This window comes from Paroedura picta, chromosome 13 (assembly GCF_049243985.1).
Source record: "Paroedura picta isolate Pp20150507F chromosome 13, Ppicta_v3.0, whole genome shotgun sequence".
NCBI lineage: Eukaryota > Metazoa > Chordata > Lepidosauria > Squamata > Gekkonidae > Paroedura > Paroedura picta.
The window spans coordinates 13,175,797-13,197,129 of NC_135381.1; the positions used below are offsets into that span (position 1 = coordinate 13,175,797).

General features: G+C 44.6%; 1 protein-coding gene and 1 non-coding gene across 3 annotated transcripts in view; both read right to left on the reverse strand.

Annotated features, from left to right (window-relative positions):
• The window catches only part of PXN (paxillin), a 63,416-nt gene extending 50,074 nt beyond the window's left edge, over nt 1–13,342 (reverse strand). For both annotated transcript variants that reach the window (XM_077307234.1, XM_077307228.1), the window contains exon 1: nt 13,204–13,342. In XM_077307234.1, coding sequence (XP_077163349.1) covers nt 13,204–13,216 — 13 coding nt within the window. In that variant the 5' untranslated portion in view covers nt 13,217–13,342. The remainder of the gene's footprint in view (nt 1–13,203) is intronic.
• Nucleotides 13,343–18,037: 4,695 nt separating this feature from the next.
• Nucleotides 18,038–18,178, reverse strand: LOC143823274 (U4 spliceosomal RNA). The gene has a single exon (XR_013226438.1). It is a non-coding gene; the product is annotated as a U4 spliceosomal RNA (small nuclear RNA).
• Nucleotides 18,179–21,333: the final 3,155 nt, after the last annotated feature.

Consider the following 21,333-nt stretch of genomic DNA (forward strand, 5'->3'; position numbering starts at 1 on the left):
CTTTTTCCAAACATTGTCTGAGCATTATCACGTTTCTGCACAGCCGTTGGTGCTAAATAATTGCTGGCTGTTGTTGTTTTTTTTTATGGAAATGAAACTCCTCAAGATTCTTCGTCAGACATCAGTCCTGGTGCAGAATCATACAAAACAGCCCTTTTGACTATACAGAAATCTCCTTTTCCAATACTGCCCAGCCTTTGTACTCTTTTCCCCACAATGTGTCCAAGTTTCATACGTGGAGAGAAACTGAGAACTTATTCCGATCCAACATCTAAAGGAGAAGGAAAACGTAGCCGTTACTGCCAAACGAGCTCTGGATTATGCTACATTCCATTTGATTAAAACAATTACCAGAAAGGCAGCCAAGAATTACATAAAACTTCCTCTCTGCACCACCCCAGCCCCTTCCCTCCACCCACACACACTCCCATATACTTTTCCAGCACCGCTTACACCATACACAAGCCTTGCTTGCTGGCCACTCCTGAAAGGAGGCAACACACGTCCTTTAAGGGTCACTCCTGGAACAGAAGCAAAGCAAAGCAAAGCAAACATCTGAAATGCCAGCGTGTCTTGCTGACATAAGCATTCTGCAACACACTAAATATGGAAGTTACCTTTGAAGACTGCTAGAAAAATTCAGCTGGTGCTGACTGTGCCCATCTCCCGCCTATGGCCTCATCCTATGGATGTCTTAAATCGTACCAACGACAAACCAATGGGACTATGCAAGTACTGAATCTGAGAAAGTTGCCATTCGGGCACACCAATGCCATAAAGTAGTGATCTCCAACCTTTTGAAGCTTGCAGGCACCTTTGCAATTTTGACACTGGATGGTGAGCGCAACCACAAAAGGGCCGCCAAAATGGCTGCCGGGTGGGGTGGAGCCAGCCACAAAATGGCTGCCACAGATAACCGTCAGTCACCCAGTAAGATCCTCGTGCTGTTATGATAGCTGCAGCCAAAGCAACATAATCACTTCAAGTACATTGTTTTAGGGGTTACAGCACCCAACCTTAGCCACAATGTAGAAATCTTGCTATTTAAGCACTCAGAACCCCTCTGTGTATATGTGTCTTTGGACATCCTGCATACACCACTGGCTAGCATGTAGGCTACTCTACTTTCTTCCAGAGACGCTGGTTATTTCTACCATGGACTTCTCTACATCATGACAGTAACTATACTTCATTCTTCCCTCCTTATTTTTTTAATCAATTATATTTACATTCTGCTTTCCTCTGCATAGCAACCCTGGAATACCTTGATTGTTTTCGATTCAAGTAATGATCATGGCCTAAGCTTCCATGATCTGAGATCAGGCTAGATTGGACCATCCAGGTCAAGGCCACGAGAGCTTATGCCACAATAAATGTATTATGGTTTCACAAGTGGCAGCAGAGTGGCACCGTAAGTATGATCTTTGTATGATCTCTGATGCTCCAGTTTTGTAAACTTGTTTACACTACATTTAGGGCTGGAGCCCGTATCACTTCACCCTAACTATACTACTGGGACGTGCCCTTAAATAAAGGGACAGCACACGGCTGCCAAAGAGGGCAGTTTAATTCTCCGTTTAAACCGATCCAATTTCAGAGCAGCAATGCTGCCCTCACTACAACTTGGTGAATCAGATTTCCTCAAGTTACAACAGATGTACCATCCACTCCCGCCCAAAAAACCCACTTGTTTTGGATAAGCCTCTCTACCACATGCACACTGATAAGAGGCAGTATGATGTAAAAGAAGATAGTATTTGGTCTTTCTTCCCTTCCCTTCCCCCACCACAACACTCTGCAGAGCTCCTTCCCTTTCAAAGGCCTTTCAGTAGTCAAAACATCTCCAGTTTGGTATCACAAGAGATTCTTTTGCAGCTCACAGGGATAGGCAACTGGAGCCACCAGGGCCAAATATACCTCCCCTAAGGAATACTCACTGGCCAAAAGGAAAAGGGCATGGTGGTAGGGAAGGGTGGTACAGAAATGGAACATCTTTGCAATCCTCATTAGGGTTGATTAGGCCAACCACGCTCTGTGCCTCCTCCTCAAGAACCCCTCCCCCCCAAAAAAACCCCTATTTGCTGACCCAAACTAAAGTGTCTTGTTCTGTAGAGCAGGGGTAGTCAACCTGTGGTCCTCCAGATGTTCATGGAGTACAATTCCCATGAGCCCCTGCCAGCATTTGCTGGCAGGGGCTCATGGGAATTGTACTCCATGAACATCTGGAGGACCACAGGTTGACTACCCCTGCCGTAGAGAGTAATGTTAAAAAAGAAGGCTGCTGTTTAGACTGATGTAGTGGGTAGCTTCCAAAATAAGACCACTCTGAAGGGCACATCTTTCCTAGTAGCAGAGTCCTTCTGCTCTCCCAGCTGCATGACTGGGTTATTGAGGTGAAGGAAACACATGCAACACTGTGTAGGCAGGTACAAAATCATTTTTTGTTAGGAGCTGTAACATGCCACAAAACAACACGAAGTTGAGTTGTGGAACTTTCTGCAAACTGCACAATACATGGTTCATATAAGACAATTAACACCCAAATAATAAAAGTTCAAAAGACGGAGGAGATTCATCCCAAGTAAAAGAGGAGGATTATCCCCATTATAACGTTCTAGGACTGCATCCCATTTTTAGACCACGATGCTTAAATTACGTAATTTGAAGGAGATAAGCGGCGAGGCAAACTGAAGAAGAGTCATCGAAACGGGCTTTTATCCAGAATTCCGCCTTGTGAACGTTTATTATTTGGACACCATCCTGTATCTACAATTGCAGCACCTATTTTTGTAATAAGAACTCTGAGGAGTTAATTGTCTTATATGAACCGTGCCTCGTGCAGTTTGGGGAACGGGAGAAATCTCTCCTCATTGCTCAGTGTTGCATTCTGCTTTTGTATTTGACGTTTTCACACTCTGTACCTTCCTTGTTTTTTTTACATTTCAAAACCTGACATTCTAAATGGGTCACACAGCTCAGCTGTGATGAGTTCTGACTCAAATTCAACAGCAGTTAGGATTGTCAGACAGCTCTTCCTTACGGTGAGAGAGACAGACATCATTTTGAGATTCGAATATTCTAGCCAGAAACAGTGATATTTGATCAATTCAGATGGACTTTACTTTTCTGAGAAAACTAAGCACTCATTTGATACAACAATCTACAACAAAACAGACCAATTCAGGCACCTAAGTGAGAGATTTGATCTCCGTTCCAGATTCAATGCTTCTGAACCAATTCAGACTCAATACCCACATAGAACTTGCTTAATAAAATCCTTCACTGCAAATAAAGACACACTGCTGGTGTAGCCTACCCAAATCCTTCATTTTACCCCTGGTAATAATGTTATGGCAGTGTCCCTTCAATTTCTTTATGACTTCATGGAGAGGCTTCCTTCTGCACTGAAATTATTAAAACTGCAGAGAGTTTGCTTTAACGTGGCTAACAGCATAACCCGTAAAACGACTCCATAAAAGCAACCCCGAAATAACAACTCCCTCCCCCAGACTTGTATCACTGTGTAACAACAACCAGTAAGATCTTTCATTTCCACAGCAGATACTTCCAGGAGGGAGGGGGGGGGGAAGTGTCTTTATTAGTCCTCAATGAATAACCTTCCCCCAGCCCTCTGGAACAGCCATGCCTGAGGCCTTGCAGGAGCACAAGAAGAGGCCCAAGCGGGCAAGCCATGTGTCCATGGACACATTGCCACCAGCTGGACTCTCCCACCTGCTCCTGCATCTGGGATGGTGAGAGGTGGAAATGCCATCAGCACATAAGCCAGCACGCTCTGCACACTGTATAGCAGGAGTAGTCAAACTGTGGCCCTCCAGATGTCCATGGACTACAATTCCCATGAGCCCCTGCCAGCATTGCTGGCAGGGGCTCATGGGAATTGTAGTCCATGAACATCTGGAGGGCCACAGTTTGACTGCCCCTGCTGTACAGTAATACGGTTAGGATAACTAGATGTCGTCTCCTTAGGGGCATGTCCTTTTTGGTGCCCATCCTCTTTTGGAGTCTTTTTAAAAAAACTGAGGAAAAAGCCCTCTTATGGGTTTGGAAGACTCAGAATATCCCTAGTTAGTAGCAATTATTAGCACAGCTTCAAGTGCAGGGGTATTTAAAATGAGATTTGTCAGAGTGATCACTTGTAGTCAGTCAGGAAATATGTTCTCTTTTTGCTTTTCAAAATATCTCAAACCCTCAATACCAGAGAATGTCCAAAGCTTTGGCTGACATGCTAATACCATAGTACAGCCTTTCTCAACTTTTCTGCTGTTCAGAAACCCTGAAAACGTCCTTCGGGCTTCGTGAAACCCCAGAAGAGGTGCAATCATTCAGCATATGGTTGGAAAGCAGAGCTGGGCTCATGCCCACCTGGAGCCCCTCCCATTCCTACCCCCTCCAGACCCATCATTGGCCATTTTGGGCAACGAGGCAGGTCAACATGACCAGATATGGACATATCACCTGATAAATGTTTAAGCCATTTAAAAATATATTAAAAATTAATTAGCTCCCACCCATTCAGGAACCCTCCCAGGGCCATCATGAAACCCTGGTTAAGAAAGCCTGCCATAGTACCTGGTGTATCTGCTGATGCACTGATATGTCCAGGTTCTCAGGCACATACAATGTCAGCACATTGCACATCACCTCTTTAAGACCACCCTAAGTATGTGGAGGTGCTATGTGGCAACCCAGCTTCATTATGCCCAAGCTTCGGCAGAAGCAAGGTGAACTAAACCATGGGAAATTTCTGATAGACAGCTGTGTAGTAGTAGTAAGAGCAAAATTTGAATCCAGTGGCACCTTAAAGACCAACCATGTTTTCCAGGCTGTATGTTCTCATGTGTCAAAGCTCAAAGGAAAAGAATACTGAGCATATCCAATGTAAAAAAAAAAATTGAGTCCAAAGGGATCTTTAAGTCCAGCAAAGTTTTGTTCAAGGTGTGAGCTTTTGCATGAATGCACACTTCCTCAAACAATGGAACAAGAATCATAAGGGTGGAGCTATAAGGAGAGAATAAATTAGTAGAAAATTAGTAAACAGCATCACAACAAATATGCAGCATGATAATGAAGAATCGAGAGTTCCTTGCTAGAACTAACAGAATCAGTCCTTTGGGTTCAATTGTGGTTCACAAACACATAGGGGAAATAAAAGTGTTAAGGTTAGTGATTAACGGCAGCCGCTTTCCCAGTTGTGGAAAGAAGTAATTAAAAGAGACCTGTTGATAGTCCCATCCATCTCCACCCAAGCATGGAAGCTTGTTCCATTGTCTGAGGGAGGGTGCCTGCAGACAAAAGCTCATACCTTGACTACAATATTGATGAGTCTTAAAGGTGCCTTTGGAGTCAAATTTTGTTTTGCTCCTTCAGATCAACATGGCTACCCCCATGAACATATCCAATGCTCTCCAAGACAGGCCTCACAATTCTAGAAGAGACCCCCAACAACGGCAGCAGTAGGAAGTCCAAAAAGGCAATATAGGAAATTCAAGTCCAGATTGCACTAACTTGACAGTGGAAAATAGGAGTAGTACAGTCAAGCAGGAAGGGGCACAAAGAAAGTAAGGGGAGGGGGGGTAGATGACAGAAGAGTGACTTGATCCAGTGCAGCAGGGAGAGCAGATGCTAGAATACCCTGACCTCTCCCAGGAGGGAGACAAAAGAGTTAAAGTATCAGCAGAGTCCAGACTTTCCATGGAAATGCAAGAACAAGGGGGAAAGACCTTTGCATCTCACACTGCTTGAGGCCCAGGACTCTGCAGGACAATAGCCCCCCTGTTTTACAAGAGAACTGAAACACTTGAGAAGTTACAGGAGGAGGGAAGCCACTCCTCCCTTTTTTGGGGGGGGGGCGGGAATATCCCTACTTGCAATTTTCATGCATTCCCAGGCTCGGTTAATGCTCTCAGGAATCTGAGCAAGCTAAAAAAGGACCAACTTTCACAACTGAAGTCGTTTTCAGGGGCTTCCCCCACAAGGAGGCATCCTGACCAAAGCTGGCCAGACAAAATCCAGCACTAGCATCCACAGCAATGAAGCCTGAATGGACAAAGGCCTCTCTCAAGGGAAACAGACCAGCAGAATGCCTTCCCAAGCAGAAGCCAGAGCACATTTTTGGGCGAAGAGAGAACAGAGCAAAGTAAGCACATTCATTCCAGTTCACGCACGGGCCCCAAACAGATCTTCCAGTGAGCTCTGCAGGCAAAAGGCTTGCTGCGTCCCGCAGAAATGGGATCGATTCCTTCCAAAAGGTGAAGGGTGAGAGACACAAGAGGGGAAACCAAGCACCGAGAGATGCTGTTGATGGGAGAGACAAAACAGCCCAACTCAACTGCACACTTAACATTAGTCCACCCAGATTCACCCGTCTTCCCTGGCGCTCTAAGGCAAAGTCTGCTGAGAATGACTGCAAGACCCCCTCCGCACCCAGATCCGGAATCTCTTTAAAGTAGAGTTCCAACTGCAAAGATTCACGTCACCCGTTAATTCTGACACACCAAACAGAACAACTTGAGACCAAGTTCTGATGTAGTTTCACAAAATAACTTCTGAAATGCAACAGAGGACCCCGAGGAACAGCAGGCGGGGAGAGTCAGGGGTCTGCAGTGAGAGTGACGAATCAGCAAAACTGTCCAGCCATTCACAGAAATATTCAAGTAGACCCAAGGCTTCATCGATTCAAATACAAAGAGGAGGCAAATTTACCCGCTACTTTGTGAAGTTGGTTTATTGGGGGAAATGCTTGGGGCGGGGGCTGTTTCTTTGCCGCTAAGAGATCAGGGCTTCTCATTTTTGACTTCTAAAAACCTGACGTTAGGACCTAGGGGACGGGATTTTTCCAGATCTGCTAGAGATACGAAAAATAAGAGCAGTTCCCATTAATTCTGCCCACTCATCTTCTCCTTACCCTCCCATGAGATACGATATTTTGCGCAAAAATAAAACCCACACATATTTATCTAGTTCAGTGATTCTCAACTTGGGGGTTAAGACCCCTTTGGGGGTCGAACGACCCTTTCACAGGGATCGCGGCAGGGCAAGCAGCTTGGCAGTGAAGGTGCCATCCACACAACGGCCTGGCAGGGTAGATTGAGATAGAGCGTTCGTCTGTCTGGAGCAGCGGAAAAGAGCGAGATCATCATGGTGAGACGAGAGGCACAGCTGAACTGAGAAACCCCAGGAAAAAAACAATTTATATACAATCATGAACAATGGATCTTCAAGCCATGGTTCAGTTTCGGTTTAATTTCTGTAAAAGAACACTTGCATAATGTTATGGTTGGGGGTCACCACAACATGAGGAACTGTATTAAAGGGTCGCGGCATTAGGAAGGTTGAGAACCACTGATCTAGTTACAGGTACACCCAGTTCCGAAACTTTGAAGAAAATGAGCAAACACACACACACACACACACACAAGAAACCAGCTTACAAGTGAAATATGTCTTGACTTCTTTGGTCAACTAGAAAAATATTTGACTCGTTATCTGCATGGGTAGGGAGCATCCCAAGTTTCCACTGGCAATCTACTGACCAAGAGAAGACTGAGACTGCCCCCCCAAAAAGGCAGTGAGGCATGCGGGGGCGGGGGGGGGGCACGGTTGTACATCCCTAATCACTTTCTCCTTCCTTCTTTAACACAGACACCATGTGCCTTGCAGGATGACTAACAGTAAAATTCTAGATAGATTCTAGATAGGGTGGGAGCGGCCTTGGAAAACTGGCAGCAGCGGCAGAGACACCAAAGCACTGAATGCACCTCATTGCTCTGCCTCTGCTGCCATAGTCTATCTACTGGTGTGGTTAATGGGGGGGGGGACTACGACGTCATGTCCGTAAACTTCCATTGGAGGGAGCGCACCAATATATGTTCCACATCAAAAACTGGATTGCCATTTCCTGTTCTTAGAATCTTGTAACTCTCTCGTTGAGTGAGCCTGGCATCAAAAACCTTCAGTTTTAAATAGGTTTTCTAATATGACTTCCATTTATAGCCTCAGAAACTGAGGTTGAGAAGGACCATTCAGCAGGAAAATGCGTGGGTGTGACGACCCACACGCAACACGAACTCTGCAATTCCCCCCCCCATAAAAATGCATAGTTATTATTAATGCACAATACATGAACATACATGAAGCTGCCTCGTAATGAATCAGATCATCAATCTATCAAGCTCAATGTTAATCAACTCACTGGCAACAGCTCTCTGTGGTCTCTCTCATGTTACGTACTACCTGATCCTTTTAGCTGGAGATGCTGGGGATTGAACCCGCAACCTTCTGCACGCAAAGCAGAGGTTTTTCCACTGGGTCGCATGCAATAAGAAGCATGCACTAAGCAACAGGAAAAGGGAACACTTCAATAAATGCTCTAAAATAACATGAGAAAGACCTGGAAATTGTTTTGAGAGTTGCAAAGTTAACAAAACACATGACAGATTCACACAGAAGCCGAGCATACTCAGATTAAGCAGAAAACCCGATGGTGGAGAGAAACACCATCTGACCAAAAGCCAGAGTCGCAAATACTTCAGTGAATTTATGGAATGCAACAGCTGTAGCTTGTATATTTCAATGCCCATAGTCTTAGAACATACTGGAAAGTTTCACTCGTCTTTTCTTAAATGTCGTCCAAGCGTCCGCCTCACCAGGGAATTTCTTGTCAAATTCCACACACCGCTCATGGAAGCGGAGAACAACAATGGAAGGACATGTGACACCAAAGGACCCTTCCAATAGACCTGGATATTTTATCATGCGGCAAAGAATTTCGTGGGAAAGGGGGGGAGAGTTAAATAAAGGAAAGCATAAGCTTCACCCACACAACCCACTACGAAATTTAGCTTTATGCATAACCTTTTAAACCACAATAAAACAAAACCAGAGTCCAGTGGCACCTTTAAGACCAACAAAGATTGATTCAAGGCCTGAGCTTTTGAGTGTAAGCACTCTTCCTCAGACTATGAACTGACCATCACTGACCAAGAGGCTTCCTCGGGAGGTGGTGGGTTCTCCATCTTTGGAAATTTTTAAACAGAGGCTGGATAGCCATCTGATGGAGAGGCTGATTCTGTGAAGGTTCAAGGGGGTGGCAGGTTACAGTGGATGAGCGATTGGGATGTGAGTGTCCTGCATAGTGCAGGGGGTTGGACTAGATGACCCAGGAGGTCCCTTCCAACTCTATTATTCTATGACAGTGGGAATATATGATAGTCAGTTCATAGTCTGAGGAAGAGTGCTTGCACTCGAAGGCTCACACCTTGAATACATCTTTGTTGGTCTTAAAAGGTGCCACTGAACTCTGGTTCTGTTTTATTGTGCTGCTTCAGACCAACACGGCGACCCACTTGAATCTATCTTTTAACCACACACATTCCCATCCATTTTTACCCTGGCTGTTCCCTTCCCGAGGACGGAGTCAGAATATCGTCTCAGGTAGCCAATCGGCTGATGGACACAAGCCTCGACGCTTTTATCACAGACCCAGTTTAGACTTCCTCTTCTGTAGGTGCCACCACCGCCTCTAAATTAGCACAGCAATTTGATCTTCTCGGTCTAGTAATAAAAACGGAGACTTTCCCTGCAGCGGGTCTGAACGGAACATTTGGTCTCTATTAGAGGAGCCCATGGAGATACCATAAATGGGAGGCGGATTATTTGTGACACAATTTCTCTTCAATTGTTGGAAGCAGATAGTTACTTCCCAGAATACTTTCTAGGATACTGTACGCAAGTGCAAATCTTATTCCTGATACTCATCTGGGGAGCTGCAGGTGGGTTGATAAAGCTCCTCAGAATCAGGGAATGCTGAAGAGGTTGCAAGAATCCTAAACGTCAACATGGTTGTATTTTGGGTGCTGCAGTTGTGAAATCGGGTGGCCAGTTTCACCTCCAAGAAGATCCTTTTACACATCCAAAAATCACAAGCCAAGACTAAAAATAGAGGCCATGTCTTGCTAATAACCGATGCCAAGAGAGCAGAGCGAATGTATACCTCGAAGCCGAATAGCACAAAATCAAGTTGTAAAGCTGAAAACGAAAAAATTCAGCCAGGTATGAGTAGGAAGGTGGGTTGGACAGGAAGGTATATCAGTGTCTCAAGTTTTTATATAGTCTACTTTCCCCATCAAGATTCAAGACGGGTTACAAAATTAGAAAACAATGGAATAAAAAGCATTATGAGGCAGTGCATCAACAATATAAGAACTGGATTATGAATATTTAGTGCAGAAGGACTGGGCATCCCAAAAAATGTACACAGCATAACTCAGAATATTTCTATCCACCGCACAAATAATTTCTAACCACTTACAAACACATAACACATGAAGTAGGAAGAAAGAGTGTGTTGTGTGGGATACATACAACCCAAAATCTTGCTGGATTGTATCAGCTTTATACCACATTGCACTTAAAACGCAAAAGATCGCCCAAGACAAAAGGCGATCAAAAAATGCACACACACCCTCAAAAAATCAGTTATATTTTGATGTTCTTCAAAATAGGAACCCAAAATGAGTTTGCAAAACATTATCCTTTCCTTTATTTCATCCACAAAACAACCGTCCTGCGAGGTAGGCTAGGCTGAGAGAAAGTGATTAGCTTTAGATCACCGCTTGAATCTTCCGCAGACCAAGAAATCAAACCAGACTGGTCTGATATTCTAACTACTACATCTCACTGGCTATACATAAGTTTAAAGTGTAAGCATATACCCTAAACATGCTACCCCAGACTCCAAAAAACCCTGTTGCTAGTTAACAGATGCATGTTGAAGAAGGGTTCAGTGATAGCCTATAAGGCAAAACAGAATAGGTCAGTCCAGTAGCAAACAGAGAAGAATACATGGAAGTGTAAAGCAAGTACAGAAGAAGGTGTGATTTGAGCCACATGGTGTATATATACCAAGGAGATTCAACAGCATGGTGGAAGGAGGTTGTGGAGAGCCAGGGTTAAATAGCAGTTTAAAGTTTTGCACTCAGACCAGAGAGATCCAGATTCAAATCCCCACTCAGCCATAAATCTCACTAGGCTATTCTCAGGCCCAACTAGCTTTTCTGCTAGTGTAAATTGGAGTCCCTACTGACCACAAAAAAAAAAAAGCTATGGTGGGAATTATGGAGCCTGCATGGTCAAAAGCCATGGAGGACAAAAAAATGCAGTAAAGAGAGGAACTGGGCAGGATAGAGAGGAAAAAGTGGCTGGATCAAACCCGGTATTACTGTCTCCATAGGGCTGCTGTGAGGATAAGAGGGGTGAAGCACTCCTGCGTGGAGAGCTTAGAGATGAACTAAGGAAAACAAGTCATAGGGGAGCTGACTTGGTTTCATTTCTTGCCCATTTTTGTACTGAGAAGGTATGTCTACTAAAGATGCAGGATAGGGTGTTCCACAACAAAAACAACATGTGTACACAGATCTGACAAATGTGTACATAGATCTAAAAAGTACAAAAAAACAACACAAAGATGTATATTCAGCATAAAGAACCATGGTAAATGGCACACAATTACATGCACAAGTTTGCTGAACATAAGCCAAACAACTTGGGTTAAGGCATTTAACAACTCAAACAGGAGTTAACCTTTCTGCAAAACGCTACTCTCTGAGGGACAAGATGGGCCACTCAGTTCTCCCAAGATACACCTAAATGTACTAACATTCTTATGCTGCCATTTTAGTCAAATTTTAAGATACAAGCAGACTTCAGGTAAGGCCTGCATAGCTTGGAGGCAACAAATTAAAACTAGAAGTGCAAGGAAATAAGTAGCAAATAGGAGAAACTGGGAGAAAAGTAGAAGTACACCACACAGGTGGAAATTTCAGAAGTGGGGGAATGCTGAAAATCTGAGGATTAATTGCTCAGAAAGATTCCAATACAATCTGATGCAGAGTTACTGAACTCAAAGTCAACCCATTTCAATCGGTCTGTTTTGACTGGAGCCACTCTGCATGGGATGGCACTGTCAGAGCAAACACAAATCCCAGAGAGGTGGTGATTGTGTTAATTTATTACAATATAAAACCAACAAAGTAATCCTCTGACATCTCTGAAACCAACTGGTTTATTGTGGCCCAAGTTTCTGTTGTCTCAAGCCCTCTCCTGAGCCCACAAAGGCCGTACCACGGCCCCTGCAAGATCTGCAGATCTAGGTATGTTTACCCCAAAGCAAGTCCCCCTTTGCCCTGCATTTAGAGGTGCAATGAGAGGCATCTTTATTTAGGGGTAAGAATTCCTCATGAAACTGAACCAAGGCGACTCCAGAGTAAATACAACCCACCTGCATTTAGCATAAGGTGACCAGATTGTCCCACTTTTGGAGGGACATCTGGGGGCACCTGGCAAATTGTACTTATGTTGAAATTTAAAAATATATATCACAATACTATTTTTGCGTTCTATGTGTTCTATGAAACTTTTTGTTGCTCCATATAGACCAAATTTTAATCAAGACCCTCCCCCCGCCCCCCATCAATGGTGTCCCGCTTTACCAATGTTAAAATCTGGTCATCTTAATTTAGTGGTGCAATGAGAAGCACCTTTATTTAAGAGTAAAAACTCCTCATGAAACTGAACTGAAGTCACTCCGGAGTAAACACTCACAACCCCCCCCCCCGCGTTTAGCGGTTGCAATGAGCAGCACCTTTTTTTAGGAAGAAGAACTCCTCATGAAACTAAACCGAAGTGACTGCGGAGTAAGCACGCATGCTGGGCTGCCCACCAAAGCGGATGCCACCCTAAACCTGTGACTCTCGGAGCCACCATAAGCCCCCTTGAACGTGCTCGCTTGTCCTGGTGGCAAAGGGACTAAAAGTCAAGCAAGGGGGGGGGGAGAGATTGGGGCAGGGGGGGGCAAGCTGAACTCTGAGCTGGGGCAGGGGAAGAGGAGGGGCTGGAATGAGATTTGGAAACTACAGAGGGAGGGGGGGCGACTAAGGCTCCAAGGCAAAGCAAGAGGAAAACTTTGGAGGGGAGGGACGGGGAAGACGACGAGGAGAACAACTGGGGGGGGGGGGAGACTCACAACTTGGCGACCCCCACACCCCAACAAATGCAGAAAAGTGAAAAGGGGGCTGAGTAATGGAGAGATGCAGGGGGGCGGGGGGGGGGAGAGAAAGAGAGCGCGTGCTTTGGGGAAGGGGCTGAGCAAAGACCCCCCCTCCCCCAGCCCCGCTCCTCACTCACCCAGGTCGTCCATGTTGCCTCCGCCACAGCTGCTGACCGGGGGCAGCGCAACTTTCCTCGGGCTCCGGCCAGGCAGGCAGCAGCAGCAGCAGGCAGGAGCGCGCGCGCACCGCCCAGCCTGGCTTCGCTTCCCCGGCCCGCCCCCGTTCCGCGGGAGCGAGCGGCAGGCGCGCCCCCTTCCCTCCTTCACTCCCCCCCCCCCGCTCTCCAAAGCGCGCCGAAAGCGTTATCGCCCCCTAGAGGCGGTCCTGGGCGCCTGCAAGGGAAAAGCTCGGGCGGAGAGGTGCAGGCTGGCAATCCCCGGGGGAAATAGGTCAAGACCGGGAGGCGGCTCAGTCCGCTTGGCGCGGCAGCAAAGAGACGGAGGCCTGCGACGCCTTCAGGGCTAATCTGCTTTGGGGCAGAGCGGGAGGGTTCGGATTTTGTGGCTCTCCTAGATCAGCGGCGCCTAGAAGACCCCCTTGTGGGTTTGCTTCTATGATTGGATGAGGATGGATGGGGCTAACAACCAGTGCACTTATTGATCAAGTGTATGGGGGATACGCTTCTAGGTAACACTGTGTGTGAACGAGACCATGGGGTACTTGTGGATTGTAAACTAAACATGAGCAGGCAGTGTGATGCAGCGGTAAAAAAGGCAAATGCCATTTTGGGAATGTTCAGCCTGGAGAAAAGGAGGCTGAGAGGGGACATGATAGCCCTCTTTAAGTATTTGAAAGGTTGTCACTCGGAGGAGGGCAGGATGCTGTTTCCGTTGGCTGCAGAGGAGAGGACACGCAGTAATGGGTTTAAACTACAATTACAACGATATAGGCTAGATATCAGGGAAAAAAATTTCACAGTCAGATTAGTTCAGCAGTGGAATAGGCTGCCTAAGGAGGTGGTGAGCTCCCCCTCACTGGCAGTCTTCAAGCAAAGGTTGGATACACACTTTTCTTGGATGCTTTAGGATGCTTAGGGCTAATCCTGCGTTGAGCAGGGGGTTGGACTAGATGGCCTGTATGGCCCCTTCCAACTCTATGATTCTATGATTCTATCATTTCTTTTCACAGCTGGGAAAGTATGTGTCGTTAAGCACTGACTTTACATTTTTATTGCCCCAATGTTTTGGGGAAGGGCAATTGAACCCGAAGGAATGTTTTTCTAGCAAAGAGTTATCATATTGCATATTTGGATTTATGATGCTGTTTGCTAATTTGCTACTGGTTTACTTTCTCCTTATGGCTATATTATGATCCCTGTCCCATTGTCTGAGGAAGTGTGCATGCATGCACATGAAAGCTCACGCCTTGAACAAATCTTTGTTGTTCTTAAAGGTGCCATTGGACTCAGATTTTGTCCTGCCACAAAGTTGGTTAGTCCTTAAGGTGCTGCAGGAGTTTTGCTCCTTTTCTACTGTTCAGAGAGGGCTGCCATATTTTCGAGAACAAGTATTTAAAAGGCTGCCATGTAGAGGATGGAGTAGAGTTGTTATCTCTTGCCCCGGAGGGACGGATCAGAACCAATGGGATGAAATTAATTCAAAAGAAATTCTGTCTAAACATCCGGATGAAGTTCCTGACAGGCTTCCTCGGGAGGTGGTGGGTTCTCCATCTTTGGAGATTTTTAAACAGAGTCTGGATAGCCATCTGATGGAGAGGCTGATTCTGTGAAGGTTCATGGGGGTGGCTGGTTAACAGTGAATGAGTGATAGGGTTGTGTGAGTGTCCTGTGTACTGCAGGAGGTTGGACTAGATGACCCAGGGGTCCCTTCCAACTCCTTAAATTGGGCTTGGTTTTCAGAATGTAAACTGAATGCAGATAAAACAGAAGCAATCTGTTTTGATACAGACTGGAGTGAATCCAAAGATTTTGGGTTTGAAACAACAGATAACTAAGAACAATAAGGGTCATTATAAAATCAATTGTGATCTAAGAATAGCTGAACAAAAGTAGTGTCACACTCTGGGAAACCCCAAACCTATCCTTTCTGTGATGACTGACTGTAATAAAATGATGGTTCTTCCCACGTTAAATTTCCTTGTCTGCAGTTTACCATCTGAAATCTCTGATTAAGTGTTCAAAGATTAGCAGCAGCTGTTGAGATTTTTTTTTTTTAGGATCCCTTGGAGCACTGCCTATGATAAAAAGATTAATGGTGGGCTGGGGGCCCCCAATCTCAAATATACTACCAAACTGTCAGATTACACTGGATGGCAGATAATAGATTCAGATGAAAAAAGACTGCCAACTTGTATTGAACAATATTTTTTAAAAGCTGCCATGAAAATATGGCCCTGGGGGAAGAAAACAAATAGAAAAATGTTACTATGATAATGATAATATAGTGATAAATAGGACTGTTATGTTACAAGATATGAGTCCACATAAAGAGTAAACTGCCACAGAGAATCTCTCCTTTACTATCTGTTGTTTAGAGATGTGACTAGTGAACTGGGGCCAAATCGACCCCCCCCCCGAGAATGTGGGAGATATTTGGGCTCAGCAAATACAGAAAATCAGTACCTAATAATTGAGCCTAAATTAGTGTAATGTACTCTACATATAGCTTTATTATAAGGGAATTGATTCAGGAAGAATGCTTTAATCAAGAGAAATTGAATGTGGGCAAGACTGATATGGATTATCTGCTGCTGTACGTCTTAGCCTTTTAGCATAATTTCTGTATTGTTTGATGATCCTTGTTAATGCTTACATTATTTGTTAATAACTGTTAATGCTTATGTTTTTTTTCCAGCTTTGTTCGAGGTTTTTCCACTTGATTTTAATTTTATCAACCTAACCCTATTACTTTGCTTTTTTGAATGTCCCATCCTATCCTATTGTGAGTAATGTGCTGTTTTTTCTGGCCTAAATAAGGGTGGCTTTTTCCGTACGTGATGGACATGCAAACATCCCCCCAGTTTTTGGAAGCAAAATGGTGATTGTCTGGCCACTGGACAAACAGGCAAACCGGTTGGAGGAGGCACTCATGGGTGGGACAGCTGCTCTGAGTGGCTGTTAAACTCTGAGTGGCACTTAAGCCATGAGACCAGCTCCTCCTCCAAGGCCTTACCAGAAATATATAGTGAAACAGATTATGTTTTTGCTCTCTTCTATCTTGTTAATATATTTTAATACATTTTAAATGTAAAAAATCATAACTTTTTTTTTGCTGTAACAGATTAATTTGGCCACCATTCTGGAATCTACAGAGACTGGAGTTGAACAGCATGCTTCTCTGAGCACATGCAGGGAGCATCTTTCCCTCTTCGTGGGGGAACAGATAAGGCAGCAATCAATGGCATAGCATAGTGTCTTGTAAATACCTAAGTAAGTTGCCCTGCTTTAGAGAAACAGGAAAGAAAGAAGGCATATTATGTCACCGGCCCCTTACCTCTCATTTATTGAGCTCCATCTCAATAAAGGGCTTTAACACTGGCTTTAACACTGCTGGGGGCCCCCTCAGATGCCCTTCCATGACTGAACAAGTGTTGCTGTTATTTATGTTGTGTTGTGAATTGTTACTTGATTATTGTGATGTTGTATTGAAGCTTGTATAATGTTATAGATTAGGGGAGAGGAATGGGAAGGCGACTGTAAGCCACTTTGAGCCTCCTTCGGGTAGGGAAAAGCGGCATTTAAGAACCAACTCCTCCTCTTCTTCTTATAATGTTCTATGTAAAGAGCTGTAAAGAATGAGCTGTAAAGAATGAGCGGTGTAAAAATCCGAATGAATGAATGAATGAATGGGAAGCCCATCCTGTATGGGAAGCCCATCCAGAGCTGTAAAGAATGAGCGGTGTAAAAATCCGAATGAATGAATGAATGAATGGGAAGCCCATCCTGCAGCCATCCTAGAGAGCAAGTATAAGAGAATCCCTTACTCTGAAAGACCATGCCCATGTACAGTGGGAGAGAGAGAATCTACAGGGCGTGTTCTCCTTTGCCGTCCCTATCATAAAGAGCCAAGAGCTACGTTTATTCTCCCACTCCTGGGTGAACTCCCCGATTGCTCAGAGGAGACTTGCTTAGACAAGCTACTGAATGGCGAAAACCTGTCTTTTTCGAGTCCAGTGACCAAATTCTAGGCTCGTTTGTGCAGAGCCCGACGGTAATAATGGCTAGGGCACATTATGATGTTTTATGCATGTGTGATAATTCTTTGCTAGAAAAGCAGTCCTTTGGGTTCATTAGTCCTTCATAAAAACATTGGGGCAATAAAAAAGTAAAGTTAGTGATTAACAGCAGACACTTTCCCAGCTTTGAAAGATATTGAGAAGGACTTGCAGGGATGCTTCCACGCTTGGGTGGAGATGGATGGGGCCAGCAACTAGTCTCTTTTAATTATTTACTAACATGGACAGTTTTATTTCTCCAATGGTTTTGTGAACTACAACTGAACTCAAAAGGACTGTTTAGCTGTTTTAGTAAAGAATGATCATATGGCATCATATGGCATAATTTGGAGAGTATGACACAGTTTACTAATTTGCCACTAAGTTCTTTTCTATTCTCACGATCCTTGTTCCATTTTGTCTGAGGAAGCATGCCTGCATAGGACCACTCCTGCCTTGAATACCTTTTGTTGGTGTTAAAGGTGCCACTGGACTCAATTTTTGTTGTGCTTGGATCTGAGGCACAGATAAATGATATTAGACCATAACTCCTCAATATGTTAGAGAGCTGAACTAAAGCATAAACAATTGTGTTTGTAATTAAAAACTAGATGAGAAAAAAAAGATAGTGCAGCAGAGCAATAAACTTGCATAAGGGTGCACTACAGCAGAATCAGCAAAACAAACCTCAAGCAGCTGAAATTATTTTTATCTATTCTTTGACCAGAAATGTTCAGTCTCCGTAGAGACTGTCAAAAATTGCCAATGCCGACTATATTTCAAGTCGTCATGGCGGGGTATTGGGAAAAGTTTTCAATTAGCAATAATCGCGCCTCGGATTAACCTCATTGGCTACGATACTGCCACTGCGCAAAGCTAAAGAATCACCGCTGCTGCCATTCAGTGCCTTGACAGACCCTAGATATCGAAGTCATGGTGACCTTAAACCAGGCCGACTGTTGTGAGCAATCGCCACCCGCATGGAAATTTTCCAATGCTCCCCATCTGATAGTTATGAATGAAACGGAACCCCCCGTTCTTTCCTATCACAAACCCGCCGTTCCATCGCAAAGCATTCTGGGTGTTTTATGCTAATCAGGCAACGTCACACCCAGGAAGTTCGGGATGCGGTTGCAGAGCGAAGGGGGCGGGTGCATTTTCATTGTGTGCAATGCAAGCGAATAGGCTGAGGCCAAAGTGACGCCAAAATGCAACGTCTCGCAAGATCATGTTCAGTGCATTAATTAAAACGCGTTCCTGTAATCCAAGCGCCCGACTGGATGCTTATTTGGAAGTGTGGCTGAGCTCAGTCGGGTTTAATGGGGTTGCCAGCCTCCAGGTGGGGCCTGGACTTTTCCTGAAATAACAACTCCGGACCAGACGACAAGAGTTAGGCTCCCCGGAAGGAAACGACTCCTTCAGAGAGGGGGTTCTATAGCATTATGCCATGGTGGGGTCTTTCCCCTCCCCAAGCCTTAAGTTTACCCAGGCTCTAACCTATAATAGCTAGGAATTTCCCAGGCAACAGTTGGGAACCTTATGTACTGCAGGATGGAGCAGTTGGGTTACCAACCTCCAGGTAGAAACTGGAGATTTTGTGATATTAACAGTGATTTCCAACCATCCTAGATAAGTTCCCCTACGTCAGGGGCAAACTGCGGCCCTCCAGATGTCCATGGACTACAATTCCCACAAGCCCCTGCCAGCATTTGCTGGCAGGGGCTTGTGGGAATTGTAGTCCATGGACATCTGGAGGGCCGCAGTTTGATTACCCCTGCCCTACGTGATAATGGTGGTTGTAGGTGTTAAACAGACCCTATCTAGCGCAGGGAGTTTCATTGTATCTCCATCAGCATGCTGGCCCAGCCGGAGTTCCTTCATCTTGGCTGCATTTAATTTCAGTGGGCTCCTCTTGAGCCAGTCCACTGCAGCCTCCAAGCATTTAGCCAGAGAGTCTGGAGGTGTCGATGGATGGCCATCCATCCACAGAAATAGCAGGGTGTCATCCACCTACAGGTGATATCTCAGCCCAGGATCGTGGACCAAGTGGGCAAGGAAGCACATGTTGATGTTAAATAACATTGGGGAGAGAATAGCTCCCTGTAGGACTCTGCATATTGAGGCTCTCCGCTGTGATAATCTCTCCCCTAATGCCACCCTCATACCCCAAGGAGGTCCTTTCCCTCCCTAAACCTCTACCTTCTGTGGGCTCCACTGCCAAAATCTCCAGGTGTTTCCCAAACCTAAGCTGGTAACACTAAGGAGCAGTTACAAACATAGGGAGATGCATGGAGATAAATGAGTTGTGGGGTGCCTTTAGATACTTGTGATAGAATGCACTCATGCTCAAATGTGCTTTTGTGTATTCCACTGATAAATCCTAGCTCTCTTATCAGGTCCCAGGCGCACACTGCAATTTGCATGTGGATGTCTCCCCTCTCTGCCCCAGCTGTCTTTCTGTTCAATCAAATGCGAGTCTGGCACCCAACTAAGAAAAAGGCATTGTGTTACAAAATCTTGACTCCCTGGCTTGAGTACTGATAGTGAGAGTGTTCTGAAGCAAAGGGGTCCAAGTTCAGAGTACTTAACGCATTCAACTGTAGGCAGGCCTATATTTTTTAACCATTTCTTTGAATTGTGAATAATAGAGGGTATTCAGGAAAAAAGGGGAATTACGTGTCAGAGATATACGTATCTTATATAGCCATTATAATACGTATAAAAACCCACCAGTGAATATTATTCTCTATGATTACCATCATTATTACTATAGATAAAAATTAGTGTTATAAAATTTAGTGCTATAAAGGAAGACTAGAAAAGAAGAAGTTATACTTTCTTTCAGTTTTTTTGACTGTTTATTTATATAATCTAAATCAGGGGTAGTCAAACTGCGGCCCTCCAGATGTCCATGGACTACAATTCCCAGGAGCTCCTGGGAATAGTAGTCCATGGACATCTGGAGGGCCACAGTTTGACTACCCCTGATCTAAATAATGCAGCTAATGGCACTGAAATTCTTCCAAAGGTCTTCTGTTTACTAAGTTCATCAGCTTAGCCATTTTGCATAGTTCTCTGAGTTTGTCGAGCCAAGTTGTTATCTTAGGTAGTTCTGTTTTGTTTGTTGAGCAGTAACTATTCTTGCCACCGATGTTGCATGGGGAAAAAAAGGTCTTCAGCATTGTTTGATGTATTACCCAAATACTTAAATACTTGAAGATGGTTATCAAATCTCCTCTCAGTCATCTCCTCTCCAGGCTAAACAGACCAAGCTCCCCCAACCTTTCCTCATACGTCTTGGTCTCCAAACCCCTCACCATCTTTGTTTCCCTCCTCTGGACACACTCCAGTTTGTCTACATCCCTCTTCAACTGTGGTGTCCAGGATGTTTTTGATACTGCCATTGATGGGGTACATGCCTGTTTTATCTCTCGGTCTGTGTGCTTCCTGTTATCTTGTGACGTCAGTCTTCTCTCATGACACTGGTAGGAATGATGCTGTTTCTTTCTGATGCTGTTTTCCTATGTGTGGTGCCAACCAAGCACACTAATGCCAGAAAATGTTGTTGTTCATTTATCTTGCATGACTCTGGATTCTTGCTTTTTATATATATAGCCACCAGACATCTTTTTTTGAACAGGGTGCGTAATCTGCACAGTTTTTATACAAAGCAGTGGTGAATGGAATGGTACTATGTCTCAGTATTATGAGTCAAACTCATGTTTCCTGGTTTGTGATGTGATTCACTTGTGACAATCTGGACTCGCTGTTATTTATGTTCTACAGTGCCTTAAACATGTAAAGAGCTATATAACCCTATTTCTCTATACAACAGGCAGTCATGGTAGACAGTAATGGAGGACAGGCAGTTTTACAGATGAGAAACCACCGATGCACCTAAAGGGTGGTTTTCCCTGGACAATGCAAGAGCCTCATTCAAGCATCCACACCTTGTAATACAGTCACATCTATGCATTTTGCCTTTTTGGGTGGAGCAGTTCAGATGTCACAACTCCTCATGTACAGTTTGCTT